The following is a 13,803-nucleotide window of genomic DNA, read 5'->3' as shown; positions in this document are numbered from 1 at the left end:
GTTGATATTTGATCCGAACAATGCAAACATAATATTTATGACATTGAGGATTCAATCAGACGATTACTAACTAGTATGCTTTACATTCGAGTAAATTGAGGTTGATTATCTAACTCTTTTTATTATTTCTATCGTTTTATTTAAGTTCGTTCCCAGTCTAATATTATGCAAAAAAAAATTAAGTTACCTAACACTAAAAATTTCTGCAATACTTTTTGAAAATTATTGTATCACTTTTTTTCTTGGTATGGTGTATATCTTGAATCCACTTTTCCTGCTACCATTAACCCAAAAAAAAGAAGTAAGGAAACTATTACTTTCCCTATCCCAATTTATCTATCACCATTTTCTTTTAAGTCTGTCCCAATAAAGTGTCACCTTTTTATATTTACAAAAAATTTAATTTTATGAAATGATTTACAGTCATACAAATATCTAAATCTTGTTTTGGACCTAAATTTCAGAAGTCTTTCTTTTTTTCTTAAACTCCGTGCGTAGTTAAATGATGTCACATAAATTGTAATGGGGGAGTACTAGCATTTAGCACCAAGCGCCTCCACCACAGAAAAAAGAAAAGACAACTACATTTTACAAACAAATAAAAAGACCTCGGATCATATAGATTATGGTTAATTATATTTTATAATTTTTAGCTGAAAGATATATAATATGTAGAAAATCAGCAATATTATCATCTAGCTACTGCCGACCACAGTATTAATATAAGAACTCTCTGGCCTTACCGACATTACTTTTTTTTTTACCTTTTTTGTTTTCTAGTTGCAATTTGCAAATAAAAAATTATAAGCCATGCTTTCCCTAGTCATAATGATAACTTTTAGCCGCAATATGTTTTATATTTTATTTATATCTGTCAATCATGTGAATTTTTTTAAATCCAATTCATAATCTTAGTTGCAAACTTGAATGAGTGTGAAACAAGAGTACGTTCAACTTGTTGAAGAGTAACTTGTTAAAAATATATGAGTTGAAAAGCTCGTAATTATTTGAATGTCTTATCTTAAACATGCATTAGTCGTCTCGTCCTCTTTGTTATGGGCTCCAGCTTTAATTAGTCGTGTCATGGTCTCAAAGTTGTTATATTGGAGTAAATTAGAGTGATCAAAATAAGTCGATGCTCAAACTATTATGGCAAAACTTCGAAGTGTTTAATTATTCTTTGTATCCCATGTGCATTGCTATAAACATGTCACGACTGGTTTAAACTTAAAATTTTTTATTTTGCCCCTGACATGCTTGTATAGCAACACACACACACACACACACACACACACATATATATATATATATATATATATATATATATATCTGTTATAAAGTATATTGAATAAAAATAAATCATATGTGATAAACGCCTATTAATGTTAATACAATATTCCAAAACAAATAACTTACTGTATAAAAACTATGTGGAATCATTTTTTGAAATGAAAGAAAATAAAATTTATAAAAAGTAATTAATAAAAACTCTTAGAATACATTTTGTCTTCTATTGTTTCATCCCATGCTTAATTCAAGTTTGTTTGGACCAATTTAACTCTTAATTTTATATTATTATCGGTTTCTCTTTACGTTCTATTTTTCACCACCTACTCTTCTTGTGGAAATAAATAGATTTTCAAGAACGCAAGATGCATAAAAAAATATATATTCAAAACCTCCAACTTTCCTCATCCCTTGCTAGGTATGCAGTCTGGTTGTCACAGATATATAAGTTTTAGCTGAATGTAATTAATTTTATATATTTGAAAAATATTTGCACAAAATATGTAAGTTAAAAATTAATTACTGGTAACTAACTCTATTAAATATAGGCAAGTAACTTAGAATATATGGTTAGTATAACAAAAGTACTATTTCAAATTATTTTTCTATCAGTTCCTGTGAACTTGATGTCTTCCTTATTATTAATTTGAATGTAGGTCAAATCTTATAATTAAGAGAAGATTGTTTCTTTGGTGAATTTGGTTACTATTTTATGAAAGGTTCATACATCAACCATATATTTTGACGCAAGAATAATTTTGGGATTTATTTTTAACCGGGGCTCTGCGCCTTATTTATCTCACCTTTTTCTCAAGCAGCAAATTTTCATATTCACTATTTTACTATGAATTTCTTGGTGTGGTGAAATTAAAAAAGAAGCTCCAGCTTTTGCTCCTACTTTTATAGCTACTTTATTCAGATCTTAACCATATGTAGTATATACATGAATTGGGTAAAAGTTATTGAGTCTATGCGAATCTGTTACCAACATTATAGATCCCCTCTAAGAGTCTAACATTAATATAGAAATGGTGATTTTTTTTTTTTTGGAAAATATTATGTCATTCTAAAGTCAACCACAAGTAATAAATTAATAACCAATAAAATTTACAATATCCTGCTGGCTGTTCAATTGAAATAGAACTCTAAAGAAAAAACTCAAATCAAAGTTATATCGAGAGATTCATAGGGAGAGTTGGAGCTGTTCATCACATCGTAAGCAAAAGTAATAATCGTCTTTAGATTGATTGTATTATCCCATGTTTCAATCCTTCTCGAAGTATGGTACCAGGAATACAACACTGCTAATTTCATATGTTGATGTTCCGAGTTACAGTTTTGAATTAAAAAACTAACTGCATGTTGATTTATCCAATAAGTCTTAACAACAATAGATGATTGAAGAAAATAGTGTGGTCTACAAATTAATCGACATGAACCTTACAACATAATCAAATTATGAGTTTTATCCAAAATAAATACATATCAAGAACCAAAATAACGATTTAACATGTCAAGTTTCGAAAATTTACGTACCGTAAATCGAATAGGCTAATCAGAATATGTGATGTAGTCTATTAGGTATCCAATGTGATTAGCCCATTGCATTACCTTACCGCTCCAATGCAAAGTACTTGCGCAACTCGATTAAATAAAATAATCTATCTCTAATAAAGGATTGTTCTGCAAGTTAACAATAAACATGAAATAAGAATTCCACTTCAAGCTAAAAATAATCAGCTATAACCCCCAGAACAATATAAAATAAATATATATATTTATATGATTCAATACAACTTTATGCAGAAATCAATTCAAAAATAAAAATTGCACCTTTACTACAGAGTAAAGTAATATTGTGCATGCTTTCAATTGCCATAGTCATCTTCAAGGAGAATTATGCAAGAGAACAAAAGCTACTACCCATTGACAATTCAAAACCGTCAATGATAATCAGAAGTTACTGAGAGAAACACGTCCTTAGCATATCCCCACGTCATCACCTTAGTTTTGTTTATATATAATGAATTTATGAGTTTTATCCAAAATAAATACATCAAGAATCAAAATAACTACTTTAACATATCAAGTTTCGAAAATTAACCATGTTATTATCTTCGCACATCGCCAAATCCGTCGGTCTCTGCAAACCTGTCATTAGAATGAAACATAGTTTTTCCAATCGTGACAGCTACTTAAAGGATAAAAAAGAAGTCAAAAGCAGAGAAAATTCTTAAATCACAAATACATTTATATAAATTTTAACGCATAAGAAAAGTATACATTAATTAACATTAACAATGGCAATAAAAGAATCCTAAAGCTACAACAAACAACAAATCATCATAGACAAAGAAAAACCTACAGAAGCCTAAACCTAAAGGAAAGCCGCCTAAAGAGTTCTAGATCTAAACAAAGAAAAGCTAAAGAATCCTAGACCTAATCAAAGGCTATATACGACAGTAAATTAATTAATTAATTAGTGATTAAATATTAGAAAAATAGTAAATGTCTATTTTGTCTATTGCAGAATCTTTTAATGAAAGGTAAAAAGTTCAATCAACATTTCTAAAGCCCTTCGTACTTTTAATATAGTATAGATATATATCATAACTTATTTAAGATTACAACTTCTAAAAATCTATATTTTTCTTAAACGTCGTGTTTAAAATGGTAATATGTCTGGAATTTGATATGTAATTCTTTTTTCATCGAACAAATTTTTTGTGAATATCAATTTTGATATATTTTTTACTCCTATTTTTTATATAAGAGTACGTCAAACTAACATTTTAAAACGCAATCGCTATCAAACAAACGTCACAAAAGTAGATAAGAAAGAAGCACGTGGCAAACTAAGAACCCTGTCCTACCTTCAAATCTTTCTATCATATTACTAGACTTTTTGTGTGAATTTGCTAGTATTTTATTCCTCCACTACATCTGTTAATTCATATGGTATGACTTAATGTAATTTTTAATTGCTAAAAGGAACAATTTCATTTTACCCTGTTCCAATATCGTCTGCATTACAGCGGAGTAAAAAATAATAATTACTCACATTCGTTGTTTACGCTAAACCAATGAGGATAAGATGGGTGTCTTGCACACATATAAGCTATCAATTAGTTGGATTGATGAATCTGTCCATTCTTAATCAGAAGTCTCTGTTCGAGTCATGGAGTTGAGAAATTCTTAACGGGGAGCGATTCCCCTTGCATGAGTCCTACGCGATACAAATTTAAATTAATCAGGTCAGTGTGTTCCAAGACTGATCAATATACTATCACTTTAATTTGTGACTCTTGAAATTAATATTTGATGTAAATATCCCGTGTTAGTATGTACACCATTCATTCCAATTGTTGCGGTGGAATTAGATTTGGGCAGAATTCAAGAAAGAAAGAAAATGTTCCAAAACTTGTAGTCTTAAACCTACCATGACACTTCTCTGTGGCTATAAAAGCATGTCATCAAGGGTAAAATGAAAATTTTTAAATTATATAGTCACCACATATAGAGAGATGTCATTCTTTTCTAAACAAACTACTAAGAAAATAGTAACACATAAAACAACACAAACAGAGAATGTTCAACAACTAGTCTCCCAAACACACAATAAAATAGGGTAAGTTGGGACAAGTTGCTAGCCCAAACACTGAACCTAAAAAAAAAAAAAAAAAAAAAAAAAAAAAAACTTCCCATATATCTTTCTATATATATATATATATGTAAAGCATATATAGCTTAGAAATAAAACACTCATATAGTTAGTTCTATAATGGCTTCCAATCTCCATTTCCAAAACCATAGCCAAAAGAATCATCATGAAATCGCAGTAGTTGTTGTCCCTTTTCCAGCACAAGGCCATCTAAATCAACTTCTCCAACTATGTAGACTGATTGCATCACACAACATACAAGTCCATTATGTTACAACCATGACACACACTCATCAAGCTAAATTAAGAGTTCATGATCCATTTTCATTCATCAACAACAACATCCATTTTCATGAACTATCAACACCATTCTTCAAATCTCCCCCTCCTAATCCGAATTCCTCGATCAAATTCCCGAGCCATCTGCAACCCTTGTTCGAGTCATCTTCTTATCTGCGTAAGCCTTTGGACAAAATCCTGCGAGACCTCTCGTCTAAAGCACAGAGAGTTGTCATCATCCATGACTCGTTGATGGGATCCGTCGTTCAAGATTTCGTGTACTTGCCTAATGCTGAGGCCTATGCTTTCCATAGTGTGTCAGCATTTACACTCTTCTTGTTCATGTGGGAGAACATGGGCAAACCTTTTGACATTGATGCAAAAATGTTAAATGATGTTCCAACACTTGATGGTTGTTTTACTCCTGAATTTGAAAAGTTCATCAAAAGAGAATATGATTATATGAAGTTCAATTCAGGGAAAATTTACAACACATGTAGAGTTATAGAAGGTCCTTTTCTTGATTTGCTGTCAAAGGAACAAATCAGCAATAACAAGAAGCAATGGGCACTTGGACCATTTAATCCTGTTTTAGTCCAACATGGGACCAAAAGTTGTCACAAGCACCATAAATGTTTAACTTGGCTAGACAAACACGAAACAAACTCGGTCATTTTCGTGTCATTTGGGACCACAACTTCATTCTCGGATGAACAGATCAAAGAGATTGCAACCGGATTGGAGAAGAGCGAGCAGAAGTTCATTTGGGTGCTGAGGGATGCCGATAAAGGTAATGTTTTCGCGAAGGATGAAGCAAGAAAGATCGAATTGCCAAAAGGGTTTGAGGAGAGAGTTAAAGATAAGGGGATTGTGTTGAGAGATTGGGCACCTCAGTTGGAAATATTGGCACATTCTTCTGTTGGCGGTTTCATGAGTCATTGTGGATGGAATTCGTGCATGGAAAGCATTTCGATGGGCGTGCCAATAGCAGCATGGCCAATGCATTCGGATCAACCCCGAAACACCGTATTGGTCACAAAGGTTTTGAAAGTTGGCGTAGTTGTTAAGGATTGGACCCGCAGGCACGAGGTGGTGACACGTGGCGTGGTGCAAGCAGCAGTTGAAAAATTAATGGTGTCTAAAGAAGGAGAGGAGATGAGGAACACAGCAATGGATTTAAGTGCAGCTCTTAAGAAATCAGTAGCAGAAGGTGGCATTAAGACTATGGAGTTGGATTCATTCATTTCTCACATAACAAGGCAAATTTGATCAATCCTAGATCAATTTCATTGATGGGCTCTCTCCATTTCGATGTTAGTCGTTGTGCAACAAGTCTTTGTAGCAGATCATCTGCCTTATTTTTTCATATTACTATTCTCATTTATCATAGGCTTTTGCATGTAGTTACTATCTTTTAGATGACCTCTAATGTCAATTATATAACGTATACTCGTCTAAAATCAATGGTCAAGATCTTTCAATATGTCTTCAAACACAGAGAAGTGCCATTATGGTCCCATAAGTTGGTTAAGAAGTTAAAAATTGTTCCAAAAGGAAGCCAAAAAGAGAAAGGAAGGAACAGAGGAGCAGCTTTTTGGAAAATTATTTTATATCAATGATTGGTTATGCAAATGGATATTTTAAAATGAGTTATTTTATGAGAGTAACTATTTTCCACTAACTGAATAGATTCATGGACTATATTTTATGAAAGAGTCTTGTTATCTATTCAAGAAAAAGGACATCCTCAACATGTTTTCCAACTTGTCCCATGTTGTCTCCTCCTACAACACCTCAGTCTACTAAATTAGAATAATCATCCATAGTGGCAGATGCATGATTTTCACCATAAAATTCAGTATCTAATATATACACATAAAGAACAATTAATCTTTTATATAAAGTGTAATTTTCAGGCGAAGGGGTCAATTCACCCCTGCCAGTTGCCACCCACAACAACTAGAGTACAGACGTGAATTTGCTGGCACAACTCATAATCGTGCTCACAAGTTCAAAATTCAGGGGAGTATGAACCTGCTCCTCTATCTTGCTCCCACTTAAATACTTTTTTTTAGTCCGTGACAGAGTTCAAACTCGTGACATATGTCTAACTCACGCTTCACGAGTTGTGTCTAACTAAAGAGATACATTTGACCATATTATTATGATCAGATTTATATTATCTATTCAAGAAAAAGGACATCCTCAACATGATATTCCACTTGTCCCATGTCCTCTTCCCAGTTCCCCTACAACATCCAAAATTGACCAACGCGTAACAAAATATGAAGAAACAAAAATATTTTATTGATAAATAGTGCGAGCACAATTCTGTTTATTCTCGAATTTTCTCCGTAATTTGAGGGTTGTTAGTAGTGTTTTTCTCCGTAATTCGAGGGTTGTTAGTAGCGTATTTCTCGAACGTATGATGACCTCCTTGTGATATATTCGATCTCCAAGAATGTCGGGCGGTATGATAAAGGCAATATTTGATGCATTGATCATATCCCAGAGATTTATGGAATTTTCGAGATGACTTTTCAAGTGAATGTTTCCATTTATATAGGCGTGAGCTAGAGTTCAGGGTATAGTAGCTCCAAAAATGAATATTAAAGTTTGAAGATGGAATGGACTCATCTTGTAGAGTCTCACAAAATTTCAATGTCTACATAAGCGTATAGAAACAGAACAAACCAACTCTATTCCTGGAGAGCAAGGGAAGGGATCAATAATATTTACTCGATAAATATTTTCTTTTACCAAATTATATTTCTTCTTTACATTTTACCAGGTAAAATGTTCTATCATTTACCCAATAAAACTTAATAAATACAAGATTAACTAAATAAAATATCCACTGATTTGAGGAACAAAGACGTGAAAAAAATGGTATAAAGTGAATCTAAATAATTATAAATATTTGGTTGACAACAATTATTTGCAAATGTAAATTTTATCATTTGAATTTTAAGCAAAATATTAAAATATTAATTTAAAGGTTAAATATCCTAATTTTCCTTCATAAAACTTTTAATGGCAATAAATGAAGAACAAATCACTAATACTTACACAGCTTTGGTTCTTGGTGGCACCTTTGATCGTTTACACAATGGCCATCATCTATTTTTCAAGGTTTCAATTTATTTTTATTCATTTTCCCACTTACCCTTTTCATTTCCCGCTTCTTTTTTTGCAAATTAAAATAAAAAAGATTGAATTTTTTCTCTTTTTTTGGTGGTGGTTACTTTTTTTTTTTTTTTTTTTTTTTTTTGATGAACCAAAAACTTAGAATTGTCCTTTTCTGTGGTCCCCTCCCCCCCAACCAAAACAAAAAATCATTTTTCCGCTTCTTGATTTTCCCTTCTTTTTTGCAACTTAAAATAAAAAAGATTGAATTTTTCTCTCTCTCTCTCTCTTTTTTTTTTTTTTTTTTTTTTTTTTTTTTTTTTTTTGTGGGTTGTTACTTTTTTTTTTTTTGGTTGATGAACAAAAAACTTAGGATTGTCCTTTTTCGTGGGTTTTTATTTTTTTCCCCCCATTTTTCCACTTCCCCTTTTATTTTTTCCTTCTCTTTTGCAACTTAAAATAAAAAAGATTGAATTTCTTCTCTTTTTTTTGGTGGGTTGTAACTGAGTTTTTTTGTTAATCAACAAGAAGCGTAGAATTGTCCTTTTGATTGTGGGTTTTTTATTTTTCCTCCATTTTCCACTTACCTTTTTCATTTTTCCTTCAACTTTTACAACTTATATATGAAAAAGATGAATTCATGGTCCTATGGACTATATTTTATGATTAGATTCATGTTATCTATTCAAGAAAACGGACATCCTCAACATGTTTTCCAACTTGTCTCATGGTTGTCTCCTCCTACAACATCTCATTCTACTAAATTGGAATTACCAGTGGCGGAGACACAATTTTCACCGTGAAGTTTAGCAGAGTACAGACATGTGAATTTGCTAGCACAACCCATAATCATGCTCACAAGTTCGACATTCAGGGGAGTATGAAACCGCTCCTTTACCCTGCTCCCACTTAAATTCTTGGTTTTAGTCCTTGACAGAGTTCAAACTCGTAATGTATGCCTAAATCACACTTCACCAGTTGCCTCTAATTAAAGAGATACATTTAACCATATTATTATGATCATATTCATATTTATCTATTCAAGAAAAAGGACACCCTCTTCGTGATTTTCCACTTGTCTCATGTCCTCTTCCCCTACAACATCATATTCTACTAAGCAGGCAGAACAATAAGGCCACAGACATCCTTGCCTTTCCTATACCATCAATTGTTGTCCAAAATTGACCAAAGAGTAAATCTTGATTCTTGATTTTTTTTTTTTTTTCGAGAAATTGGATTTATTTGGCTAAATTTCAATTCTGCATAAGTTTTATAATTCGGGGAGCATGAACTTGTCCCTTTACCCTACTCTGACTTAAGTACTAGCTAGGTATCAACTCAGTTGTAAAGTTTGAACTCATGATATGCGCTTAAACAGACACTTCAGATGTTACATTCTTGTCAACGATAAGGACTTATCCTTACTTGAAAGAAGTGGAAATCCGAGGAAAATCCCAATAAAAAGAGTCAGTCTACGTACACTCTTCACCATATAAGTGTGACATAAAAAACAACTCCTTCCCTTTACTGAAAACCAAATTTCATATCAGAAATCGCTAACATGAACATAAAACAATTTTATTCCCAGAGAGCAAGAGAAGGGATCAATAATATTTACTCGGTAGATAAATTCTGTTACCAATTAATATTTTTTTTATTTTTTTTACCAAGTAAATTAGTCTCTCATTTACCCGGTAAAACTTACTTAACAATTAAAAAAAATAACAAATAAAAGATCCACTAATTTGAGGAACAAAGGCATGAAAAAAGAGGAAATTAGTTAAAAGGGTCTTTACAAAATGAATAGAGGTATGTGACACTCTGTATACATGAGCGATTCTGAAATAATATAGAAGGGATTTGTTATATTTTATAGAGGGTCATTTAATCAATTCAGTGTAAAGTGAATTTAAATTATTTTATGTGTTTGATTGACTCCATCTATTTGCAAATTTAAATTAAGCTAATATTAACATATTAATCTAAATGCCTGAGTTAAATGAAATGGAGTATCCTAATATTCGTTCATAAGACTTGATCTTTCTTTTTCAAATAAATTTGATCTAATAATACACTTCATTATAAAATTTCTAATAAATACAAATCAAAGTTCCTGTAATGGCAATAATTGAAGAACAAATCACTAATACTTACACAGCTTTGGTTCTTGGTGGCACCTCTGATCTTTTACACAATCGTCATCTTCTCTTTCTCAAGGTTTCAATTTTTATTTTTATTTTTTCATTTCCCACTTATCCTTTTCATTTTTCCTTCCCCTGTTACAACTTATATATGAAAAGATGAATTTTTTTCCTCTTTTTTTTTTTTTTTTTTTTTTTTTTTTTTGTTACTAAGTTTTTTCTGTTGATGAACAAAAAGCTTAGAATCGTCCTTTTTTTTTTTTTTAATGGGTTTATTCAATATAAAACATTACATCCACGTACCCATATTTTTAATTTACATTCGCATAGCCAATTTTTTTCAACAGTGTTTATACACACGATATACACATTATACACTTATTGTAGACAATGTATCAACCTTGTATAAAAGCGTATAATAATATATGAGAGGGCCATTTCGGTAAGATTAGAAATATGGGCCATTTCGGTAATATTTTCTCCAAATAGACATAGAGTGTTATTTTCCCTTCAACGTAAATGTCAGGCTATTAGGGTTTTTTTCATTGGGAAAATTACCGTCTGATGCCTTTGGGTGATCTAGTTTACAAAATATGACCAAATGTATTATTTAAATGTATAATATACATATATTATACATAGGATATACATACCTATGCATATATGCTTTTTTTGGTTTCCCACCCGATGTACCTGCATTCAGGCCCGAACGTACCTATACCTATAATTTATATAATCAGTGTATAGGTTTTGTATATTTCAGCCATATTGGTAAATAAGTTTAGTCGAACTGTACATATCGATAAGTTTCCCTTTTCTATTTTCCCCTCATTTTCCCACTTCCCGTTTTGATTTTTCCTTGCCCTTTTGCGACTTATAGATGAAAAGATTGAGTTTTTTCCTCTTTTTTTGATGGATTGTTACTGAGTCTTTTGTTGATGAATAAAAAGCTTATAGTTGTTGTTTTTGGTTTTTGTATAAGGCAGCAGATTTGGCGAAGAATAGAGTTGTAGTTGGTGTTTGAGATGGTCCAATGTTGATTAACAAACAGGTTTGCAGCTCAGTTTCAATTTGTTTCTTTGTGCATTGTTATGAATTTATGATTATTATGGTTTGTTTCCGGAAGGCTGTTAGTTTCTGTTAGCTTAAAAGACAACCCCAAGACAAAAATAATAACGCTCATTATTTTTTGTGAAATTATTTACTGGATACAATATTTAAGAAAGAAAGAAAGAGACTTTGGAGCGTTTGGTCTTAAATATATCATATATCATAGCATTATTAATCATGTCAAGCCTCAATTGGCAGAGTTACACGGTACCTTTGCTGCAGTGGCGGAGCCAGGATTTTCATTAAGGGGGTCAAAGATATAAAAAAGTAAATACACGAAGAAACCAAGGGGATTTAACCTCTACTATATATATACATAAAAACAATTTTAACCTTTTATATACAGTGTAATTTTTCGTTGAAGAGGGTTCGGATAAACCCCCTCAACCTACCTAGCTCCGTCCCTATTTTGCTGATGGGAGGTAGCAACTACATGTGGAATTAGTCGAGGTGCTCACAAGCAAACCCTTGCATCATGGTAATAAGAAAAGGGCAAAATGAAAAGTATAAAGCTGATAGTTTCCAAATATAGAAAGTTGTCATTTTCTTGCGAACAGACTAAAAAGGAAATAGTGTCACATAAATCGGAAGAAAGGGAGTAAGCAGATTTCTTCAAATTCTTTGTTCTTTTATGTTTTTGTTTTACATGCTTAGAAATTGACCTGCATTGAGATTAATTTTGATAGATACTTTATCCTAGCATGAAGTTTTTATCACATCCTTTTGATGGCTTATATTTTTTCGTTCTGTTTTAGGAAGTTTAATTTTGATTAAGATAATTCATTTTGGACTTTTGCTTATACTTGTACATATGTGAGGTAGATGAGCTGTTGAGGCTACCTTGATGATCTTGTATTGACAAAATTAAGCAGATGGTTACAACTTTGTGTTCAGTCTGCAACTGATTCTTCATATATACTCAAATCCGTCTGTCAGTTTTTGCCTTACAAAACGTGCAGTTAAAATTTTGCCCTTAATGTTAGTAGATCTGCAGAATAGTTTCTTTATTAACGTTATAATAAATCGCGCAGCATGCGATGGTCATGCATCTTAAGGGCAACCAAACTGCAAGCTTGAACTCTCTTGTGATTGTTACTCTTCAAGAGATTTGACTTTGTGTTCGTTGTTGGGAATCCCAAGTATTCATCCTCTCTTTACACTCTCAGATATTGTCCTACCTCATGAAGAATACATTAGTGCACTCACTATAAGAATGCAAAATGTTGAAGATTACATAAAGGTACTTGAAGCTCAAATATTATGTTCCTTGATATACATCTTTCAACTGGTATGATTAATAATTTTGATTCTCAGTGTCACTGGAAGGAGCCTTCTTTACTGGGGAATCAGCTTACGGTCAAAATTATTTTTATGTATATATTGCAGATGTTGAATCCCTTGACTTCTTCATATGTTTACTTCTTTATATTTTCAATCCCCTTGGGTTACAGTCGAGCATTTCCCTCACGTCATTATGTTCATACAGAAGGCTTTTGCTATATTTGTTGTAAGGCTAATGAATGTTCCTTGTTTTCAACCTTAAATCCAGTCTATAAAGCCGGAGTTGGTTGTACAAGTGGAACCTATTGTTGATCCCTATGGTCCGTTGATCATCAATGAGAATTTGGAGGCAATTGTTGTCAGGTTCTTTGTCAACTCTTCCTTCCTCTATTATTTATTTGGTCCATGTTTACTAGGATCCTCCAAATTGCTCGGTGCACCCATGTTGGATCCTCCAAAAAGAGCATCTCAGTCTTGAGAAAATACTTCCTGCAGTTATAGTTTGTAACAATACAAGATTCCGCGAAGTAAAGATTTAAGGCTCCAAACAAGTTATTCATTTATCAATATCTTTTTTCTGGTAATTGAAGGTTATCTAATTAAACTGATTGTGTGATAGCAAGGAGACGTTATCTGGTGGACTCTCTGTCAATAGGAGGAGGGTTGAGAAAGGTCTCTCACAGCTTAAGGTATAACGCAGGCCTAAAATGTGATTCTTCGTTCTCAAACTATGTTAGTGCTATCTTTTCTATTGTCCGCCATCAGAATAAAAAGGGCTTATTTTCTTGCACGAATTAATCCGGGATCACAATATTTTATGGAATAGTGTTGGGCAGATAGAAGTTGTGGATTTACTACTAGAAGAATCAAGCAGAGACAAACTGAGTTCTACTGCTTTGAGAAAGTTTGAAGCTGAGA

General features: G+C 32.3%; 1 protein-coding gene across 1 annotated transcript; it reads left to right on the top strand.

Annotated features, from left to right (window-relative positions):
- Positions 1–5,062: 5,062 nt before the first annotated feature.
- On the top strand, positions 5,063–6,708 carry LOC132045280 (zeatin O-glucosyltransferase-like). The gene has a single exon (XM_059435835.1). The coding sequence runs from the start codon at positions 5,069–5,071 to the stop codon at positions 6,494–6,496; it is 1,428 nt and encodes a 475-aa protein (XP_059291818.1). The 5' UTR covers positions 5,063–5,068; the 3' UTR covers positions 6,497–6,708.
- The last annotated feature ends 7,095 nt before the right edge of the window (positions 6,709–13,803 follow it).

Source organism: Lycium ferocissimum, unplaced genomic scaffold (genome assembly GCF_029784015.1).
Source record: "Lycium ferocissimum isolate CSIRO_LF1 unplaced genomic scaffold, AGI_CSIRO_Lferr_CH_V1 ctg640, whole genome shotgun sequence".
Lineage (NCBI taxonomy): Eukaryota > Viridiplantae > Streptophyta > Magnoliopsida > Solanales > Solanaceae > Lycium > Lycium ferocissimum.
This window is presented reverse-complemented; position numbering and strand designations above follow the sequence as displayed.